Source organism: Lucilia cuprina, chromosome 6 (genome assembly GCF_022045245.1).
Source record: "Lucilia cuprina isolate Lc7/37 chromosome 6, ASM2204524v1, whole genome shotgun sequence".
In the NCBI taxonomy this organism is placed as follows: Eukaryota; Metazoa; Arthropoda; class Insecta; order Diptera; family Calliphoridae; genus Lucilia; species Lucilia cuprina.
The window spans coordinates 6,863,289-6,886,171 of NC_060954.1; the positions used below are offsets into that span (position 1 = coordinate 6,863,289).

Below are 22,883 nucleotides of genomic sequence, written 5' to 3' on the forward strand. Positions count from 1 at the left end.
GGCATAGATTGTGTAGTTTGGTGATTATTCAATTATTAGGATGCAAGGGATAGTTGAGTCCAAATAGATTTCTGTCATATTTATGTTTGTTTCAGGTTGCTCGAATCAATGGAACAGGATTGATGGAACAGTTTATGAATTGTAGGATGGTTGAAATAGATTTGTAACGATCTGGATAGATATAAGAATAATAGCATTTAGATAGATAGATTAGATTAGATTCTATGATTGAATTGATTAGATCATTGATATTGATTGGTTCGTATTGATCGAATCTTGGAAATACTTTGGATGTTTCCTCAAAGATTGGATCGTTGAGATAGATTGGTTCGATCGTTTAGAAAGATTGTAAGTTTACGGATTGATCGGATAGTTGGGATAGATTGGATACTTTGGAATTGATAGGACTATAGAAGGAATAGAATGGTGAATGAATAGTTTAGTTAGGATATGATGGTTTAGGTAAATTGGATAATTTGGGATTGATTGAAGCATTAGAAGAGATTTGTTGTTTTGAGTAGATTAATTTAGAATTAATTGAATCGTTTGGTTTTAATAGAATTGGATTTTTAAGTTTGTGATTGATAAGTTGTAAAGATAGGAAAATAAGCGGTTGACTATGACTTAACAAAACTGTGTATTTATATGACCAATCCAAAGCCTTTAATACATCTATATGATTGGTTTTTATTTTAAAATTACCACAATTTTATTAGCCTGACCGATACGTTGCAATCTAATAAATTTGTTTTAAAAGTGTAAAAGTTTCTTTTATAATTTTGTTTTTCTTATGAATCGATTGCTACGAAAAATAAAATCAAGTCCTTAAAGTTGAAACATTAAACCAAGTGGGTGGTCCAAAATGATTTCTGTAAATGTTGCTGTTTGTTGTTGTTGTTTTCTTATAACATTTCTGTTTCAGTAAAACCTTTACCTAGGCAATTGCAAAAGACAGCGTCATCAGTTGGAGGAGACTTCCAACAACTAAGTCATCGTCGTCAACAGAAACAACAACATCATCATCATGGTTGTTATTGATGTTTTATTATTATTTTTTATTTGAGTTTTGTGTGTGTGTGTATGTTTTTTTTAGGGAGAAGCTTTTAAAGCATAATTGGTTATACCAAGTTAGCCAACAACAACTACAACAATAGCATGTTGCTTGTTTGTTGTTGGTTGTTTTTTTTATGAATTGGCGTCTGTGTGGTACTCCCAACTCCATTCACAAAATACCTATATATATGTTTAAAGGAGTTTAGTAGTAAAATTTACTTTCAAATAAAGTCAATTTTAAGGCAATTTCATTATTTTTCTAGTTCTTATCTAAATTTATCTCTATAAAGTTGACATCACTTAACACAATTCCATTAGTAAACATTTGATGTTTCTCTTTCTAGAGTCTAGACACTTCAAACTAGGGTTCTACAGTTGAAACGAAAAGTCTACTTTTCGACTTTTTTCATTTAGTTAAAAGTCGACTTTTCGACTTTTTGCATTTTATGAAAAGTCGATTTTCCAACTTTTCGACTTTTTGCATTTTATGAAAAGTCGATTTTTAAACTTTTCGACTTTTTTCATTTAAATAAAAGTCGACTTTTAGACTTTTCGACTATAAGTATTTTATAAATAGTCGACTTTTCGACTTTTTCGATTTTTTCGACTTTTTGATTATTTTCGACTTCTTTCTACTTTTTCCGACTATTTTTTGACTTTTTTCGAGTTTTTCCGACTATTTTAGAGTTTTTGACTTTTTTTCCACTTAAACCCTAGTAAACATTTGATGTTTAATAGTGCTGCCACAGTTTCCATTTATTTTTGAATATTTTTCTTTCTCTCTTTTAGAGTCTAGACACTTCAAACAAATTTTAAATGAAACCCTCATCTCATTATAGTATATAAACAAATTATATAAACTTTAACGTTTAACCTCGTTATAGTATGTGTTTCAAAAGTATGTGCGCCAGCGTCGTTTTAACGTTGGCAAATTTGTTAACATTGTTGTTGCCGTTTTTTTTTCGTGTGGCAAAGTAGTTGACTGTTTTACTTTTTTTCTTAATTTTTGTTTGTTGTATTATTATTACATACTAAGAAATGTGTATGTGTGTGTGTGTGTATGTTTTAGCACAAAAAAACGTAACTTATGTCGGAGGATTTGTTGACTTAAATTGTCCATTTGTTTTTAAGTTGTATTTTAGCTGTTTTTTTCGTTGGTAGAGTTTTTTTTCTTAAAGCTGATGCCACACAAGTTGTCGTTTTATTTATAAAAGGTTTGTTTTTTTTTTTGCATCTTTCTAAAGAAAGCTTGAGACATAATCATAATTTATGTTGAAAATTATAATAAACTTTTAACAACACAACTTCAAGTTATAAAATAGTTATTATTTCTTAAAATTATGTATTTTTAGAATTTCAATTTTAAAAGAATAATAAAAAAAGTGTTTTTAGCCACGAAGTTTTGCAAATTTTGCAATAACACTGTCTGGCATCACCAGCAATCATGTGGAGGTATAAAATATCTAAACTATAGACTAGACACCGCAGATTAGACTATAATGTAAATTATAGACCAAATCATCGGCTCTAGACTTAACTACAAACTAGACTTTTGATAAGACTATAGACAAAAATATAGACTAGGCAATAGTATAGAATATAGACAAGACTATAGACTACACTATAAACTAAACTTTAGACTACTATATATTAGATTATAGGCTAGAGTGTATACTAGTCTATAGACTAGACTATAAACTTGACTATAGACTAGATTTAGACTATAGATTAGACTATATACTACACTACTTACTACATTATAAACTAGACTTTAGACAAGAGAAGTCTATACTAGACTACTGACAATATTATATAATAGACCTTAGACAAGACTAGATTATAAACCAGACTAGAGACTAAATTTTAGACAAGACTATAAATACTAGACTGTAAACTATTCTATAAACTAGACTATAAACTTTACTATATACTATCCTATAAACTAGATTAAAGACTGAACTATGAACTAGACTATAGACGAGACAAAAGACTAGACTATAGACTAGACAATAGACTAGACTATAGACTAGACAATAGAGTAGACTATGGACGAGACAATAGACTAGATTATAGATTAGACTATAGACTCGACTATAGACTAGACTATAGACTAGACAATAAACTAGACTATAGACTAGACAATAGACTATAGACTAGATTATGGACTAGACTATAGACTTGACTATAGACTAGACTATAGACTAGACTATAGACTATACTAGACTATACTACTATAGACTAGACTATAGACTAGACTATAGACTAGACTATAGACTAGACTATAGACTAGACTATAGACTAGACTATAGACTAGACTATAGACTAGACTATAGACTAGACTATAGACTAGACTATAGACTAGACTATAGACTAGACTACAGACTAGACTACAGACTAGACTAGACTATAGAATAGACTATAGACTAGACTATGGAATAGACTAGACTATAGACTATTAGTAGACTAGACTATAGACTATTAGTAGACTAGACTATAGATAGATATGTAGATAGAGAGATAGATGGATAGATTGATAGATAGATAGATAGATAGATAGATAGATAGATAGATAGATAGATAGATAGATAGATAGATAGATAGATAGATAGATAGATAGATAGGCTACACTATTGACAAAACTAGACTGGAGAAGTCTGTTCTTAGTTCAAATTTGAATAAAATTGTTATAAATTTACTTTCCGGCCCCTTGTCATTTGCCAAGAACACCCGGCCCTGTATTTGTTTCTTCTCAAAATTAACATAATTGTGATAATGTTATAAACATTACTATGCTATTCCCAGTAATGACTTTATTTACTACTGGCCAACATAAAAACACACAAATCCACGAACATTAAGACTTTTTGAAGCATTAAATTTAGGAGGAAAAAACCTCTTAATATAAAACAAATAGAAAGACAGAACAGAGCGAGAGAGTTTTCACTCTTAACTAACATTACAGTTATAAAGGAAAAATCAAAATGGCCGCATAATGAAAAAACTCTTTTGCTAACAGTTATGGAGAGTTAAAATATGTAAAGAGAGTGGAAGCTAGTAAAATAGAGAGAATTTTTGTGTGGGTTAAAAACAAAACAATATAAAATGCAGTGTAAATAGCTGAGAGATACATAGATACAATGTGTGTGTGTGTGTGAGATTGTGAGGCGATAGTGTCTGTTTAGTAGCACGCTGCTAATGAAGTTGTTTCGAGACTAAAATCATAATATCTCTATACAAAATGTTAAAAAGACAACTGCATCAGATTGAAAACGATCTTCGGTCGAGTAACACGTTTTAGCGCTTAAAAATAATAAGAAAATTTTTATAATTTAACATTTTTTTATATTCACACACACACATACAAAAAGAAACAAAACACAAAAGAAAAAGATAAAAATGTATAGAATATATCCAGAATTTATAAAGAAATAACCAAAATTATAAGAATTAATAAAGTGTTTAAAGAAATAAACAAATATTTTAAATGAAATTTATAACTTTTATACAAAGCAACAAAATAAAGTGAAATATTTTTAATATAAATAATAAAAAAGTATTGAAAATTAAACGAATGGATTACGCTGAAATTCGAAAATAAATACACAAATTTATAAGAAAACAAAAAAAAGAGAGAAGTTTATTTAACTAACCACGAGAAATTTTATTTAACTTAAAAAGCCAAATAAAACAAAATATAAACCTAAAAGAAAACGTGACAAAAACATATTTTTAAAAGTAAAATCCTTGAAAGAAAACAAAAAAATTAACAAAATTTCTAATAATGATGTAAAAAGTGTTTTATTTGAAAAGTTTTAAAAAGTAAATTACAAAAAAATAAGTTTACATATTTCCAGCATTAACACAAAAAAAAAAAAGAAACATCTTTATTAAAACAACAACAACAACAACATTGCCTTAACAAATGTTTATATCTAAACATAAACAACTTGGCAGCACTGCTTAAATAAATGTGTGTAACCAATGCAGCGTTTTAGTAAAAACTGTTTATAAAGCAAATTTTAGTAATTTGCTAAAAAAAACGAATTTAAAATTTTAATAGAAATTCTAATTAAGAGTTAATCACAAAAATATGGTTGTACCCACAATGGATAGTTTACCGCGTGTACCCGATACACATGGAGATGTGGTCGATGAAAAATTATTTTCAGATTTATATATACGCACCTCATGGGTGGATGCCCATGTAGCACTCGATCAAATCGATAAGGTAAGTTTGGCATATTTATAAAAAAAAGGCTAAAAATTTATTTCAATTGAATTTTAAAGAAAAACATCGAAGTTTTTAAACTTTGACCTTTAGCTATGAAATATATATTAACTAAATAGTAAAAATTTAGTTAAAATTTACCTGTTAAACTATAAAAATCTATAACAGCTGCTGTTAAAGATTTAAAATAATTTTGGAAAATTTCAAACATGAAAATTTCAAATTGAATTATCTTTTCTAATATTCTTTTTCAAAAAAGAAAAATTGCCACTTTTTCACTTTACCAGGCCAGTCACAGAATTTCATTCCGATCGAAAATGGAATTATAACTTTTAAATAAAATAATAACTTTAAACTATTGTCAATTTCACATTAAAAATGTAAAGTGGTTTCTTTCCGAAAAAAATAAAATTTTCTTATATTGAAGAAGAAAATTAGGAAAGTTAATTCCACTTTTGATCGTAATCGAATTCTGTGATAGACCTGTACATTTTCAACGTGAAATCGACAATAGTTTTAAGTTATTATTTCTATAAGTTTTTATCCTATTATTTACAAGTTATAATTCCATTTTCAAACGGAATAGAAATCTGTCACATTCCAGATGGAAATATGTCATTTTCCAAACATGGCGAAAAATATTTTTGCTTAAAAAGCCGTCAAATCATATATGATACAATAAAAGACCAATTATATTATCAGAAAAGAAGTAAAAGTATATATTTTATATATCAGTAGAAAGCTTATGGTGTGCACTTTTCAAATATATATAAATCTGTTAATATTTCTAAAATCCTTAGAATAAAGTTTGCAAAAAAGTTTAATAATAAAGTGACTGATTTAAAGTCAATAATTTCAGGAGTGGAAAAAGTTTATCTAGTTATTTTATATATCAGTTGAAAGCTTATGATGTTTACCTTTTTAAGAATGTATAAAATGTATAAAAAAACTTCAAAAATTCAATGAACTTTTTATATTTGTAAAAAATATTATCAAAAATTTCCTTAGTTGGAATAGATAAATGTTCAAAATCATTTACTAATCTTTTCTAAATAGTGCCCCATAGTTTCTGCAGGGCATGCTCAAGCTTGCTTTCCGCCATTTTTATTTGGTATATACCAATTTAAAACTTAAAGGCCTATAAATTTTCTTATATCAAAAACTAAACCTTCTAACGGTTTTTTTTATAGAAATTGACGAAATTCTAACAAAAAAATAACTTGTAATTGATCTCTTAAGTTTCAAGAAAAACACACACCAAAAAAAACGTCTTTAAATATTTAAATATAAAAATAAACTACAAATAACTAATAAGATTTTTCTATTAATTAAATTAATCCGAAAAAAAAAACAAATACAAAAGAGACCACCCAATAAATATGTAAGAAAAAGCTTAAAGTTATAAAAAAAATATATTTTTATAAATTTTTTTGTTTACGTTTAATTGAGTCATTAAAATAAATCGTTTGCGGTTTGACAGCTTTTTTTTATAACCGTTTGTTGTTTCTGTTGTGTTTTTGTTTTGGTTTTTTTTTGCGCCTCTGTCAAATTTACTACTACCAACAGCCACAAAACAATAACAAAAGTTTATGCCACCAACCAAGTTTCATAAAACAGCAACAATAATATGCATACAAAAATGCAAGGCTTAAAAACAACAAAAACACAACAACAACAACAACAACAAAAAAGGCGTATAATAACCCAACCATTATTATGCTTGTTGTTTTTGTAAAAAAACAGACCCCACTCCCCAAAATGAAACACAAAAATGATAGTAAGTGTATTTTAGATCAATCCATAATGGCAATCAATTGATCGCTTGCCAAAAAAAAAATAAGAAGAAAAACAAAAACAGAAAAAAATTTTAGAGCTGCTGTATAAAGTTAAAAACTATAAACGTTACTCGCCTCCAAGCTGGTAGAAACATCCAAAAGGAACATTCGAGTTCATTGCTATACACTCATGAAAAATATAACAATTAGGGTTCTATAGTTGAAACGAAATGTCAACTTTTCGACTTTTTCCATTTAATTAAAAGTCGTTTTTTCGACTTTAATATTTTATAAATAGTCGACTTTTCGACTACTTTTGACTTTTTTCGACTTTCCGACTTTTTTCTACTATTTTCGACTTTTTCCGACCAGAGTTAAAAATTTATAAAGTTGCCAGAAGCGTAAATTTATAATGTTGCCATTTAACATTATATTATTATTTATTATTATTATTAATAAAAAAATTGTATTTATATCTTTTTCTATTTGTTGCAATTTTTTGAGTTTTTTCAACTTTTTCCAACTATTTTCGACTTTTTCCGAATTTTTCGACTTCCGACTTTTTTCGACTTTCCGACTTTTTTCGACTCTTTCCAACTTTTCGACTTTCCGACTTTTCGACTTTTATTTACAATGTCGACTTTTCGACTTTTTTCGACAAAAAGTCGATTGTTCGATTATTCGAAAGTCGATTTATAGAACCCTAGTAACAATTACAAGTCATTCAATTTCCTGCAATTTTTATCATAAACTCAAAAAATTTTAGCAAAATATATTTTTTTGATCAGCTGTTAACTGATATTTGTTCAGAAAACAACTTATAATAAATAAACAATGTTTTTAAATTGTTTTTACAAAACATTACTAAAAATTTTATCATCTTTAAAAGTTTATATTTGCACTTACACTGCCAGCTCTGTTAAGGATTTGTTTATGTCAAGAAACGTTTGGAAAAAAAACTATTGTAAATTATAAATTAAATATTTAATTTATTAACTACTTACGATATTTAGTTAATTTTTACAAAAAATTAAACATTTTATAACATATTTAACAATTTTCTAAAGCATTTTTGTTCATTTGTTTTCTTAAGGTTTTTGTGTGTTTTTGTTTACATTTCAACAAAAACAAGTTGCCAGATTACTATTTACATTAGGTTTATTAAGGTTTGTGTATTTGTTTGTGTTTGTTTACCTTTTAGTAAAAAGTGTTGCCACCAAGGCTTTACTTGTTTATAAGCGACTTTTTTAGCAGAGAAAACTAAGTTTAACAATTAAAACATCAATTAATTGTCTAAACAACTTAAAAGATGATACTTTTTTAATTTAAATAAATAGATTTTAAAATTTGTTTAGATTTTAAACAAAATTAAAAAATCTATATAAATATGTTAAAAAAATGAAAAATATTTGTATATTTAACCAATTTTTCTTTATGAGTGTATATTTGCACATCGCCTCCACCTAAAACTTTTATTTTACTGCCACATTTACTATGACTCGCGTACCTACCTACCACCAAACACAACAAACAACTCAATTCACTGTTGATGTTGATGATCGTGGGCTCTTATTTTCGTCATTGTTGTTGTTTGTTTTTTTTTTCTTCTTTCCAATGCTGTTTTGTTACAAGTATTTTTACGTGAAAAGAACACACCACAGCAGCAACAACAACAACCAACAGCAGAGAAAGGAAAGATGAAATAAAATGTAAAAAAAAACACATAAACGTAAATCCAAAATAATGAAGACATTAAAACGCTAAACGAACACACACAGCGGGGCCAGTAAGACAGATAGACAGACAGTCGCTCGTTCGTTCGTTCGGTCGATCGGGCAAACAGACAAGATATACATATATTTTACAAAAGCAGACTATGGAATTGTATTGTTGTTTGTAGTTGTTGCTGTTTGTTATATAGCCCCATTCAAAGCATCTTAACTACACTACAGCAACAACAATAACTGCCATTAAGACGAACAACAAAAAAATTACCATCATAATGATGTTTAAAATAAAATTTATACAAAAAAAAAATGAGAAAACAAACTGAGGATCTCAGTTACGATACCCTTAAGCTGTGCAACAACAACAACCACAATAACAAATAACATTATTAAGGTTTTTTTGGGAGGGGGGTAAGAATAATAACAAAAATAACAATAAACCTTTAAAAACCTTGGAGCTTTAGTTACACACAAACACACACACATGAACTAAACATGTTGTTGAAATGTTGAGCAACATAAATTAGAAAAGCGCAGCAGCTGACAGCACTGTTATGAAATGAAGAACACATTGTTTTGTTTTTAAGTAGAAGTTTTCTAATTCAAGAGAATTTTCTTTTTTTTTTTGTTAATAGAAGACATTATCTCCTTTTCATTGACATATGTATGTTTATGACTAATTGCATAGGTATAACAACATAAAAACTGTTTTAGTTAAATCAAGCTAATTTTAAATTTATTTTATTAAAATGTTTCCTAAAAATTTAGGAATTTTTTAAATATTTTTATTTCAATAGAATTGTAACACTATTTGCTTTCTAGTGATATATATTAGGCCTGACTTGGTTTTTGCTTAAGGACAAATAATATGCTGACAAAGTCATTACTAAGTAAAATGCAAAACTTCGTTTTGACTGTTCAACTCATAAAAAAAGTAGAGAACTTTGTAAACTATTCTTTCTTTCTCCCTTTTGAGTTACTAAAGTTACCTACTAAATAACTTGAAGAAAAACATTGAAACTCTTTACTATATCTTTTTATCTTTAACGATAATAAACCACAATCAAAACTCTTTTAAAACACACAACCGGAAACAAATTAATAAACATTTAAATAAATATGCTTTAAAAAAAAGAAAATATTCTTTATTTATTGTTATTAATTTCAGAAAAAACTATTACTTAAACTTCTCAATAGCAAAATAAACATGTGTTTAACAATGTGTGTTGTCAACATGCATATAAATAGCGGTTAAATGAAATAAGCTCTCCCTTATACGCTCTCTCTCTCTTATTCATTCTTAAAACAAATGCATACAAAACAAACATTACGTTTTTTTCTCGCATGTATGAAAAATGAAAAATACTTTTGGCAGTTTGAATGTTTTTTTTTGTTTTACTTTATTCTACATTTTGCTGAAATTCTGTGCTAAAAAAATGTGTTTACAATAACGTCAGTGTATGTATGTATGTATTTATGTATGTACATTCACATGTTAATATTACTGTGTGGCTGCCGCCTGACTCGCTTAAAATTTAGTTGTGTATGTCTGTTTATAATACAAATTCTGTGCTGTGTTGTGTGTGGCAGCCGGTATAGTGGCGACAGTGACCACCCATGGTGCCTGATATAAAAAAAGCAATAACAGCAAAAAAAAAAATCAACATATTCAAAATATTCCACATATGTATGAAAATAAAAGGAGCATAAAAATACTCTTTAGTTTTAAGACATTTCTTTAAGACTTCTCTTACGATTTTAACTAAAATTGTTGTTTTTCACTAGAGAATTATATAAAATAACTAATATTAATTGCAAGTTTCCTCATTTACATTGGCAACACTTTTCGAATGTAAACATGTTTGGCACAGAAATACAAGTCGAGGCGGTTCAAATCGGCGGAGGCTGACCGCCGCTAACTTTGGCAACACTTGAAATGAAGCAACAAAGCAAAAGAGTAAACAAAGTTGTAATGTCATAGTGATGTTGCCAGTTTAGAAGTAAACAACAAAAAATAACTGTATAGCAACAAAAATGTTTAACAACAAATTAAAAAGAGAGAAAAACAAAATGAAAAAACGACAGTGATGTATAAACAAAGTTGCCAGTTGTTTTTAAGAAGTAAATCAAAAACAAAATCAACATACATATGTAAATGTTGTGATTTAAAGCAAGATATAGAAAGATAATGTTAACAGAGTTACAACATATCAGTTAAACATATTATATGTCAATGAAAAGGAAATTGTGTAAAAAAATGTCAAAAAACATAATTTATTGAATAACCTTTGCAAAAAAAAGTAAAATTTACTCCCTTACACTCTGCAAACAAGTTCATAGCAGATAAGAAATCTCTAAAAACTCAAAGAAAATACACCAAAGAAAAAATTGTTTATATCATTTACTACAACATTCTGTCAAAATGACGTTTGTTTTGAAAAAAAAACAATTGCATATTTTTAAATATATTTAGCAAACTAATGCAAAAAATTCAACTGAATTTTTGTTTATATTAAAGTATAAAGCAAACGAAAAAAGCATGTGTCTTTTTAAGCATCCATTGGAACATACTACAAACATATCTGTCTGTCTGTCTTGCCATGGATATGGTTAATGGATGAGGAGGTATAGTCAAACGTAAACACAACAACAACAAGTAAACAGTTTTTTGTTGTTGTTGTCTGTTTTTTGCGGTCAAACTACAAGTAGTACGTGAGTCTCAGCTAGACATGACCAAAAGTACTTTTATACAACTTTTTTTTTTCTTTTTTGAAAAACAGTAGCTGAAGTTTTAATAATAATAAAGTTGTTTACATTGTTGCGCCTTGCTGGGTTGATTCAGTATTTTTTGCTTGTCATTTTTTTAACATTTTTTCTTCGTTTCAAACATAAAATGACTTTTATTTTTTAGGTTTTTTTTATTTAGAAATCTTATTTTTTTAAGGGGAATTGAGGTTAAAAAATTAAATGTTGCAAACATTGTGGGTGTGTTATATGAAATTGTTACAAAAATTTTGACATTTCTCTAAATTTGTTTTTAAATTTTTAATTTAAACTTTTTTTCTTCTTTAAAATTTGTCTTTTTGATTTGATTCGGATAAATAAATATGTTTAGCAACATAAATGTTGCCAAAATAAGCAAGAGTGTAAACAATCATTGTATAAACAGAGCTTAAAGTTGCCAGATGGTATTTTAATAGCTAAATAATCAAAAATAAACAAGTTTGTTTATAAAACATTTAGCAACACTTCAAAAGAGAGAAAAAAAACAACATTGACGTTAGCGTAATGTTGCCAGATTGTGTAAAGTAATGTTATAACAAGAAATAGAGGAATTTAAAGCAGCGCTGTAAACATGAAAGTTTAAATGATTTTTAATTGTTTGCTGGGTTAGTTTATGTGTTGTATGTTGTTTTTAATGTTAATTTGTCAAGTGCTGGATCTGTGTCTGTCTGTCGCTGTATTTAGACGACACATTTAAAACATTTTTAGGGAGGAGTAGTTATTATGTGTTTTTTTCTTTATTTCTACGCATTTCAAATTTCTAGCAAAAGATCAAAAGAAAGCGTACAGATTGTTATACACACCCTTATATGAAAACGTTTCTTTCCATTAATTTAATCCCCCTTTATAAATTTAAATAAACGTTGTTATCTTTTCACAAAAAAAGACCCGCATACTTGAAAGAAAATCTTCTTTTAAATAAAAAACCTTTATTTTTTGTTGTTAACCACTTCCGAGAATTTTTCAAAATAAAGAAACACGCCTACAAGTATATCCGGTTTTAGTTAGATTTTTTCGCAAGCAACCTAAATAAACATTTCTACTAAGTTTTTTTTTGAAAGATACCGGCTTTAATAATAAAGTAATCATTTTTATATATAAATTTTTTTTGTTAATTTCTCTTAAAAAACCATATAATGAAGACATTAAAATTTGAAATGAAAAAACACAAAGCGACCACACTCAGCGTTATTATTATATTTTTGTTGCTTTTATAGTTTTGGACCGAAAAACATAAAATTACGAAAAATCTTAAAAGGCCACAACAACAAAAACACATTTATATATAGAATGTATACCGGAAAGAAACAACAACAGCAAATATACTTATAAACAACAAAAAAAGTAATAATAACACATTCTGTGAAATTCATGAAAATCTTTTATACAAAAAAAAAAAAACATTTGGACTCACAGTCAGTCAGCCAACCACTCGCTGGTGAACCATTCAGGCAAAACGTAACAAATACATACACTAAATAAGGTTACCTGTTTATAATAGTATATCCAAGTAAATGTTTTACCTGTTTATTGTTTTTAAGTAAGACATTTACCAGGACAGACAGATGCTTGGACAGACGTTACAATTTGGTCTTGAAAAAACACAGACAGCTGTAGGGTTTAGATCTTAATAATAAACATAAATAAAGTAAAAAAGAAAACAATAGCAAGATCATTATACTTTAAAAACTAACTTTAAATTGAAAGCATTAAATTAAAGTTAGACTCAAATAAAGCCGTCATTTGTTGCTTAATTTAACGGCGTTACAAAAGATATATAAAAAATTTGTTTAATTTTTTATTAAATTTTAATTGAAATGTTTAAAAATTAAGAAAATAAAAGTTTTTCTCGAGTAAACAGGTATGGCAGCACTTTTTTTAAAGCACAAAAGCAAAAGAGAGTAAAAACTAAAATGACATTAACAGGGAGGTGAAGATAAGTTTGCCAGCAGAGTTTTTTTTTGCAGTTAAGCAACATTTTCTATAAGTAAACATGTTTAGCAACATTCATTTTAAACAACTAAGCAAATGGGAATTAAAACTACATGTATAATGACAATGGCAAAACAGACATGTTTAGCAACAATTATGGTAAATAAGAAAAGCAAAAGAGTTAGAAAATTACAATGCCATTAACAGAGTTGTTAAAATAAGGTTACCATAGCAGTTTTTTAAAGCGTAAGCATAATAACGTGTTGCCAAAGCAGTTTTTTTAAGCGTAAGCATAATAATGTGTTGCCATACCAGTTTTTTAAGCGTAAGCATAAAAACGTGTAGAAATAGAGAGAAAAGAGTAAAGACATGGCAAAATGAAAGAATATTGGAAAATATTCTATGAAAAATGTAAAATTTTAAAAGTTTTATAATATTTCCTATTGAAACCATTGAAATTTTAATACTTTTAAACGCTTTTCAACATCTTTCTCTAAAAGCCGTTTTATGGCTAAATGAAACTCAACAGTGATTCATTGAAGTAGTAACATCACCATCATCCTCACTCTACCAGCTACAAAATACATTGGCTTTTTGACTGCCGCCTCAAAAAGGTGGTCGACATCAATTTTCGTAGTGTTTTTTTAGGCCTGGTCTTAGTTACAAATGTTTAAGCCATAAAAAATTAAAAGAAAACCAAAAATGCGGGTTGTTGTTGACTACAATAACATCTTAATGCTAAAAAAACTGGCTTAAAAAATACATTTTTTCAAAAAAAAAACTACAAAACTATAATTTCATTGAAAAAACGACTTTAAAAGCGCACGTCATGGCACACGTTTTGAAAAAGGCAACAACAACAAAATAAACTTTTAAAGTTTACAAAAAAACCGTTATACTCATAAAAGAAAAAATCTGGTTTATTGAAAATATAATTTTATACAAAATGCAAACTTTTGTAATGTTTTTAATAACATGTACTTGAAAAAGAAACTTAACATTTTAATTTAACCCTTTTTTTAAATAAACATGTTTTTTGAGGTTTCTTTTTTTAATTTTGCTGAGAACATAGCTTTTTTTCTGATTTTTTAAATGTTCTGCTACTTGTTTTTTTCTTCTTTCAAATAAGGACATGTTTTTTGTTGTTGTTCTTTTTAGCAACATGTTGACCCTCAAACAAAAATTATGTATATGCTGCTTTTTTGTTGTTGTTTATATTATGTATCAACCTTAAGAACAATAACAAAAACTATAACAGTTTTTATTTCTCTTGTTGTTGTAGAGAAACTGTATGTTTGTATCTGTGTAATAAAAGTAGCAGCTGTTACTTTATTCTCTCACAAAAAAAAAAAAAACAAATGATAAGAACTAAAATTTTTGTGTGAAACTCTTGCAACTTGGGAGGTTAATTTAGTTTTGTTTTAATATACATATTTTTGTTGTTATTTTTTTATTGTTTTTAGATTTTCATCGCTGCATTTTTTTTATTTTGTTGATGTTTTCACTAATTAACGGTATTATAGTGTAGAGATGGTAATCTGTTTGTCTCAACACTATCTGTCAGGGATGGCAAGTGGAATTTTGAAATTTTGACAAAATCGAATTTAAAACTACTATTTGGTGTCAGATTGTATATTTTTGCAAAATTTAGATGAATGCGGAACTAAAACATTTTAAACCGACATTTTCATTCAGTAAACTAATCAATATTTGTAGTATATTAGTCAATGTACTATATAGTCTAATGTTATCTGATCTCTTTATTAAACTATAGACAAGAATAGAACATAGTTTAGGCTATAGTTTAGACTAGAGTCTAGGCTATAGTTCAGAGAAGTTTACATACTAGACTATATACCAGTTTAGATACTATAGACCACTATAGTCCAGACTATAGATCACACTATAGTTTACACAATAGACTAGACCGTAATCTAAACTATAGTCCTGACTGTAGATTAGATTATAGTCCTGACTATAAGCCAAACTATAGTGCAGATTATATACTACACTATAGTACAGAATATAGACTATAGTTCAAAAATTTCCCATACCTAGTTTTCTCTATATAATGAATTTATAAGAAACAAATTTTTGGGAGATTTCTTAAAAAAAAAACTCTTTTATAGTATTTCATTTATTAAACAAAATGGAAATTTGACACAATCATATTAACTGGGTGGTCTTAGCGTGAATAAAGATTTTCATACACATATAAAATGAATAACCGTTTTTTAAGATTTCTTATTAATGGTTTCATATGTGAGTATTTTCTACTTTTGAAAAATCATGTTGTCTTCCCCCATTTTTTTCAAAATTTTAATGATTGTGTGTGTTGTATCATTAACAAAAATCTTTTCTTTTTTAAATTTTTGTTTTTTTTATATTCTCTATGCCCTTTTTTCTTTTTATTTCATTTTACTTGGTGTTTTTGTTTTGTTTAATTATTGATTAAATAAAATTAACAAATGTCAATCATTCCACAATTTATTTTGGAAAAATGGGGATTTTGTATATAATGTAAATATATATGTATATAATTTTTGTGGGTTAAAAAATTTATATGTTTATTTTTGTAGTTCAATTAGTTTGACAGCTAATGTTAAATGTTGTTTTTAAATAAAATTTTCTTTTAACACAAAAAAAAAAAAAAATTATAAAAATATTTTGAAAAACTTTTTTTAATCTATAATGGGTGGTCTTTTTATGTATATCTTTTAATGTTAAACTTTTTTATTTATGTGTTTTTTATATTGATAAATTAAAATTTTATGTTAAATATTTTAAAAATTCTTTTTATAGTTTTATTTTTAAATCATAAATTTTTTAGGTTTAAAAAAACAACGACCACCATGTTTTATGTTTTTTTTTGTTGTAGTTGTTAAATTATAATGTTTTAGTTGTTTCTCTAAATTAAGTTGTTAGGTTTTAATGAAAACACAAAAAAAAAACTTTCATTTAAAATGCTTATGTTTGTTTAAACTTTAACACAACACATAAAAGAAATAAAAATGATTAATTATGTTTAAAAAGCAGAAATAAATTAACTAAGCAACAACACTTAAAAAAACTAGTTTTAATTTAACATTAAGTTTACTTTTAGTTTAAAAAGTATGTTTTTCTTAAAAAAAAACACAAAAATTTATGTGAATTTTTACACAGTTTTAATTTTATTACATTTTCTGACATTTAAAAGTGTTGTTAAGTGTTAGGAAAACAATAAAATAAAAAATATCGTTATTTCTTAAAGAAGGACAAAAACAGTGTTGTTAAGCGTTCAATTAAATAAAGAGGAAATTGTAAAGTTGCCATACCCTTAAATAAATAGTTAAGACCTTAGTTTTGCTACAAATTTTTTAGTTAAAGCAAATTTTTTGTGAAATTAACAAATTTCTTAAGAATTTTGTTAAATTTTCTAATAAACTAAGTAGTTTTTATTATACACTCCTGTTAGTTTGAAAATTGTAACACCCTAGAGTAATAAATCATGTTTGAATGACATGTTTTTACTCTAGAGTATTGCATTTACACACATTTTATGTTTTTTCAAAAATCTTTAACTAAAACCCCAGGAGATCGTTAGGAGGATTAAAACAACTACAACAATAAACATTAGCAATTTATCAATAGTTTAGACAACAGGCAACAACAACAAAAAGAAACATTTGTATGTTATATGTATAGACAAACATGTCATCAAAGATTTAGATAAAATTCCATTGAAATTGAAACGTAACAACAACTATATTACGTACCAAAAAAAATCTTAAAAGGAACGCCTGTTGCTTGAGCCATAAAAGTGTTAACAGGCCTTTAAAATTTACTGATGTGTATTTTACAATGATGTCTTAATATATTCTACTTGAGTAAAACGTACACACACAGACAACGGCTTAAGTGTATTTAAGGATTGTGTTTTTTCGGGAAGTTACAAGGAAAAAAATTAAGATTTCACAAAAACAGCATGACATTTTTTTTAGTTATTGACAAGTTTAGTAAGGCGTCGTTTGTCGTAAAGACATATTTTGGTTTTTGTGCAAAATTTTTCGTCTAATGACTTAAATATTTAGGAAAAAACCAAGATTTTTCTTAAGAATTTTATCTTTTTTTATGTCTTAATTTAAAAACAAAAATTTTAGACACGCCTTTTTGTAAAATTTTCATAAATTATCTTTATCTTAAAATTATCAAACATTTTTATGTTTTCTTTAAGGTTTTTTTTATAGTTTACGGAAATTTGGGAATTTTTCTAAATAATTTACCTTTTTAAGGTTTTAAAATTAGTCGTTTATAGGTTTTTATTGTTTTTAAATAAAATATAAATTTAAACCATAAAATTTTAAGAAAATCTATTTAAATTTAAAAAGTATTGAAAAAAACTTTATAGCGGAAATACAACATTAACTTAAGGGTTAATTAAAGCAATCATTAAATATATTTCTTTCTATTATGCCGTTAAATATAGAAAAATTATCAGTCTTTTTCTAAAAATTAAACAACGTTTCAAGCATTCTTAAATATTTCATCTGGCAGCACTAATTGTAACAGTTATTCGTTCTCTCTTGTTCTTTTACAAAAAAACAGTGTTGTTTACTTTAATTTAAGCTCGATTAATAAACCGGGTTGCCAATATTAGAAATTTACAATAACATTTATGTTATATCATGATATTTACCAAAAATTTTTTCTCTTTTTTTCCAGGGCAAAGCCCGTGGCAATCGCACTGCCATCTATTTGCGTTCAGTATTTCAATCCCACCTCGAATCCTTAGGTAGTACAGTACAAAAACATGCCGGCAAAGTGTTATTTATAGCCATTCTAGTATTAAGTACATTCTGCGTTGGCCTCAAATCCGCCCAAATACACTCCAAAGTCCATCAGCTGTGGATACAAGAGGGTGGTCGACTCGAATCCGAATTGGCCTATACGCAAAAAACCATTGGAGAGGCGGAAAGTTCTACACACCAGCTGCTAATACAAACGGCTCAAGATCCTAATGCCAGCGTTTTACATCCGCAAGCTTTACTCACACATCTGGAAGTGTTGAAAAAGGCCAGTGCGGTTAAAATACACATGTTCGATACGGACTGGAGTCTGAGGGATATGTGTAACTCACCCACCACGCCCAGTTTTGAGGGTCCTTATTTTATAGAGCAAATCTTTAAGCATTTAATACCCTGTTCGATTATCACGCCTCTCGATTGTTTTTGGGAGGGTAGCCAGCTATTGGGTCCAGAGTTTCCCGTACAAATACCGTAAGTATTAAAGAAAACGTTTTGGATAAGCCTGTACTTATAAATTTTTCTTTTTATTTCTGTTTACTTTACAGCGGCATGGATAAACGCATCACCTGGAGTTCCTTAAATCCCTCTAGTCTTATGCAAACTATGAAAAAACAAATGAGTGATCAAAAAATCTCTTTTGATTTTGATACCGTAGAACAGTATATGAAAAGGGCTGCCATTACCTCCGGCTATACCGAAAAACCCTGTTTAAATCCCAAAGATCCACAATGTCCCGACACAGCCCCCAATAAAAATAGTGATCATCCCTTAGATGTGGGTGCCATTTTAACTGGTGGTTGTTATGGTTTTGCAGCTAAATATATGCATTGGCCAGAGGAGTTAATAGTGGGTGGTGTACAACGTAATCGTACCAGCCATTTGCGTAAGGCAAAAGGTTTGCAAACCGTAGTACAACTGATGACCGAGAAGGAAATGTATGATTTATGGAATGAAAACTATAAGGTGCATCATATAGGCTGGAGCCCTGAAAAGGCGGCCGAGGTATTAAATGCCTGGCAAAAGAATTTCTCGCGCGAAGTGGAAAACATTATGAAAAATTCTCGTTTAGCTAAAAACTATGATGTTTATGTGTTTTCCTCCGCCACTTTGGATGACATATTGGAAAAGTTCTCTAATCCCAAGCCTTTGAGTATAGTGATTGGTGTTATTGCCACGGTTATATATGCCTTTTGCACCCTGCTAAGATGGCGTGATCCGGTCAAGGGACAATCGAGTGTGGGCGTGGCTGGGGTGTTATTAATAGGCTTTTCTACAGCCGCTGGCTTGGGTTTATGCGCCATTTTGGGTATTGTCTTCAATGCTGCCAGTACTCAAGTGGTACCCTTTTTGGCTTTAGGTTTAGGAGTGGATCATATCTTTATGCTAACCGCCGCCTATGCAGAAAGCAATCGCAAAGAGCAGACCAAGTTTATATTGAAAAAAGTGGGTCCTAGCATATTATTTAGTGCCTGTACAACCACAGGCGCCTTTTTTGCAGCAGTTTTTATACCTGTGCCTGCCTTAAAGGTATTCTGTCTACAAGCAGCCATAGTTATGTGCTTTAACTTGGCTGCGGCTTTAGTAGTATTTCCCGCTATGATTTCTTTGGATTTAAGAAGACGTACTGCCGGAAGAGCTGATATTTTCTGTTGTTGTTTTCCCATTTGGAAGGAGAAACCTGTAAACCAACTAACACTGCTAAACAATAATGCCACAAGAAGCAACAATCGTTCACGCAACACCACCGTCTTACCCAAAACCAGCAATAATACCCGAACATCTGCCATCAACAATCCAGTGCTACCACCGCAAGAAGAGGCTTTACTCACATGTCACAGTGAAAAACGTTTACCCGCCTTTACTTTTAGTAAATTTGCCGTTAAATATTATACACCATTCCTAATGAAGAGTTGGGTTAAGTTCCTTGTAGTCATGTCTTTTGTGGGCACGGTTATTTTTAGTTTATATTGTTCCACTAAACTGCAGGATGGTTTGGATTTGATTGATTTGGTGCCGAAAGAAACGAATGAATATAAGTTTCTTAATGCCCAAACATCGATGTTTGGTTTCTACAGCATGTATGCCGTGACACAGGGTAATTTTGAATATCCCAACAATCAACGTTTGTTGCATGAATATCATGAGGCTTTTGTTCGCGTGCCGCATGTAATTAAGAATGACAATGGTGGCCTGCCGGACTTTTGGTTATCTCTATTCCGTGATTGGCTTAGAAATCTGCAGAGAATCTTCGATCGTGAATTTAAAGATGGTCGTATTAATCAAGAGGGTTGGCATGCCAATGCTTCTAGTGATGCCATCTTGGCTTATAAGCTGTTGGTGCAGACAGGTTATGTGGACAATCCTGTGGATAAGAAACTGGTGCTGCAACATCGCCTGGTTGACAATGAGGGCATTATTAATCCCAGAGCTTTTTACAATTATCTCTCAGCCTGGGCTACCAATGATGTTTTTGCTTATGGTGCTTCTCAGGTTTGTAGTTCGTTTTTTTTTGTGTAAAATAAACAATTATATTATAATTTTCTTTTGTTCTTTTTTTAGGGTAAATTACATCCTGAACCTAGACAGTATTATCATGTACCCACCGAATATGATTTGAAAATACCCAAATCATTGCCTTTGGTCTATGCTCAGCTGCCGTTTTATCTGCATGGCCTCACCGACACCTCGGAAATTAAATCGCTAATCAGTCACATAAGAGATTTAAGTGTACGCTTTGAATCGCGGGGTCTACCCAATTATCCTTCAGGTAATTATTAGCTTTTTTTCAAAATCTTTAAGCTATTTAATAATTTTTACATTTTATTTTGCTTATTTCTTTAACAGGCATTCCTTTTATATTCTGGGAGCAGTATATGACTTTACGCTCTTCTTTATCTTTGATTTTATGCTGTTGTATAGTGGCCGCTTTTGTTTTAGTCTCTATTTTATTGCTGTCCGTTTGGGCTGCCATTTTAGTGGTTTTCAGTGTGTTGGCTTCTTTGACTCAGGTCTTTGGCGCCATGACTTTATTGGGCATTAAATTGTCCGCCTTGCCGGCTGTTATTTTGATCTTAAGTGTGGGCATGATTGTGTGTTTTACGGTGCATATTTCATTGGTAAGTTAGATAATGCAAAATTGTAAACTAAAAACTAGTAATTAGTCTAGTCTGTGGTCTAGTTTATACTACAATTTAACTTTTCTATTTCAGGGTTTTATGACATCTGTGGGCAATCGAGAACGTCGCGTACTACTCTCCCTTCAAGTTTCTTTGGGACCACTAACTCATGGCATCCTTACCTCCACTCTAGCTGTATTCATGTTATCTACTTCACCCTTTGAATTTGTCATCAGACATTTCTTTTGGCTGCTTTTGGTAGTACTGTGTGTTGGTGCTTTCAATAGCCTCGTGGTATTTCCCATAATATTAAGTATTATGGGACCTGAGGCAGAACTAGTGCCACTTGAACATCCTGATCGTATCTCCACGCCATCACCACAAATGTCACGTAGCAGTAAAAGAGCCAATAAGACTGTCATTGTACATGGTTCATCAAGATCGTCGTCACGTAATTGTCAGAAACAGCATTATCATCATAAAGATGTTAACATCAATGATCCCTCACTGACAACCATAACAGAAGAGCCACCATCGTGGAAGTCTTCGAATTCATCGATACAAATGAATAATGATTGGGGTAGCAAAATGACAGCTGGTATAGGAAATGGTATCAATGCTGGTCATCATTATGGCAATAATATTAATTATGCCAATAATATGAATTATCATCATCATCCACCACCACCGAATATGCAGCAGCAACAACAACCACAACCACCACCGCCAACTACAGCACAAACACATCATCTGCATAACCATCAACAACAACATCATCATCATCCCCACTACAATCCCATGTATGCCACACATCCGCCACCACCACCACAATATCATCATCCCTACCACATGGGCACACAACCTGCTTCACAAGGTAATCTAAATAATACAGCACAACATCCACCCCCACCATCCCGTGACGCTGGCAGTGAAGGCAAAAATATGAATAACTTTCCACCCGAATTACAAAGTATTGTTGTACAACCGGAAGTTACGGTCGAAACGCATCATTCAGACACGAATACTACTAAAGTAACGGCCACTGCCAATATTAAAGTAGAATTGGTAACACCGGGTCGGGCGGTTAGAAGTTATAATTTCACATCATAGCAATGAGCCCGCAGTGTATGTAAGGATGTTTAGATAATTTTAAATTATTTATTAAATTTACTTAAGGATTATGTACATACATATACATATATTTAGTTTATTAATAGAAAACAAAAAGTTTAAGAAAAAAACATAAGATTATAGTTAATATAGACCTGAATTTTAAGCCAAAATAGTAACCAAGTAACACAAACACAACCACAAACAAAAAAACTAAACAAAATACTTTATTACTTTGTAATTTTTTTTAATTATCACAAATTTTCAATAATTTTTCAAAGAAATAAAAGCATTTTTAGCATTTTGTTTAAAGAAGAGACTGATTTAGTTGTGGACAATAAAACTCTTTTAAAAAATATTTTTTTATTTAAAAA

The 22,883-nt window shown here is 29.3% G+C and overlaps 1 protein-coding gene across 1 annotated transcript; it reads left to right on the forward strand.

Moving 5' to 3' along the window:
* The first annotated feature begins 4,856 nt into the window (after positions 1-4,856).
* LOC111683638 (protein patched) lies at positions 4,857-22,883 on the forward strand. Its single transcript, XM_023445734.2, has 6 exons — positions 4,857-5,281; positions 18,201-18,754; positions 18,829-20,773; positions 20,843-21,050; positions 21,128-21,399; positions 21,493-22,883. The coding sequence occupies exons 1-6, from the start codon at positions 5,144-5,146 to the stop codon at positions 22,507-22,509; spliced, it is 4,134 nt and encodes a 1,377-aa protein (XP_023301502.2). The 5' UTR covers positions 4,857-5,143; the 3' UTR covers positions 22,510-22,883.

Coding starts and splice junctions, on each gene's coding strand:
- LOC111683638 (XM_023445734.2), top strand. CDS start 5,144: ATGGTTGTACCCACAATGGATAGTTTACCGCGTGTACCCGATACACAT. Junction 5,282..18,200: donor CACTCGATCAAATCGATAAG/GTAAGTTTGGCA, acceptor CTTTTTTTCCAG/GGCAAAGCCCGTGGCAATCG. Junction 21,400..21,492: donor TTACGGTGCATATTTCATTG/GTAAGTTAGATA, acceptor TTTCTATTTCAG/GGTTTTATGACATCTGTGGG.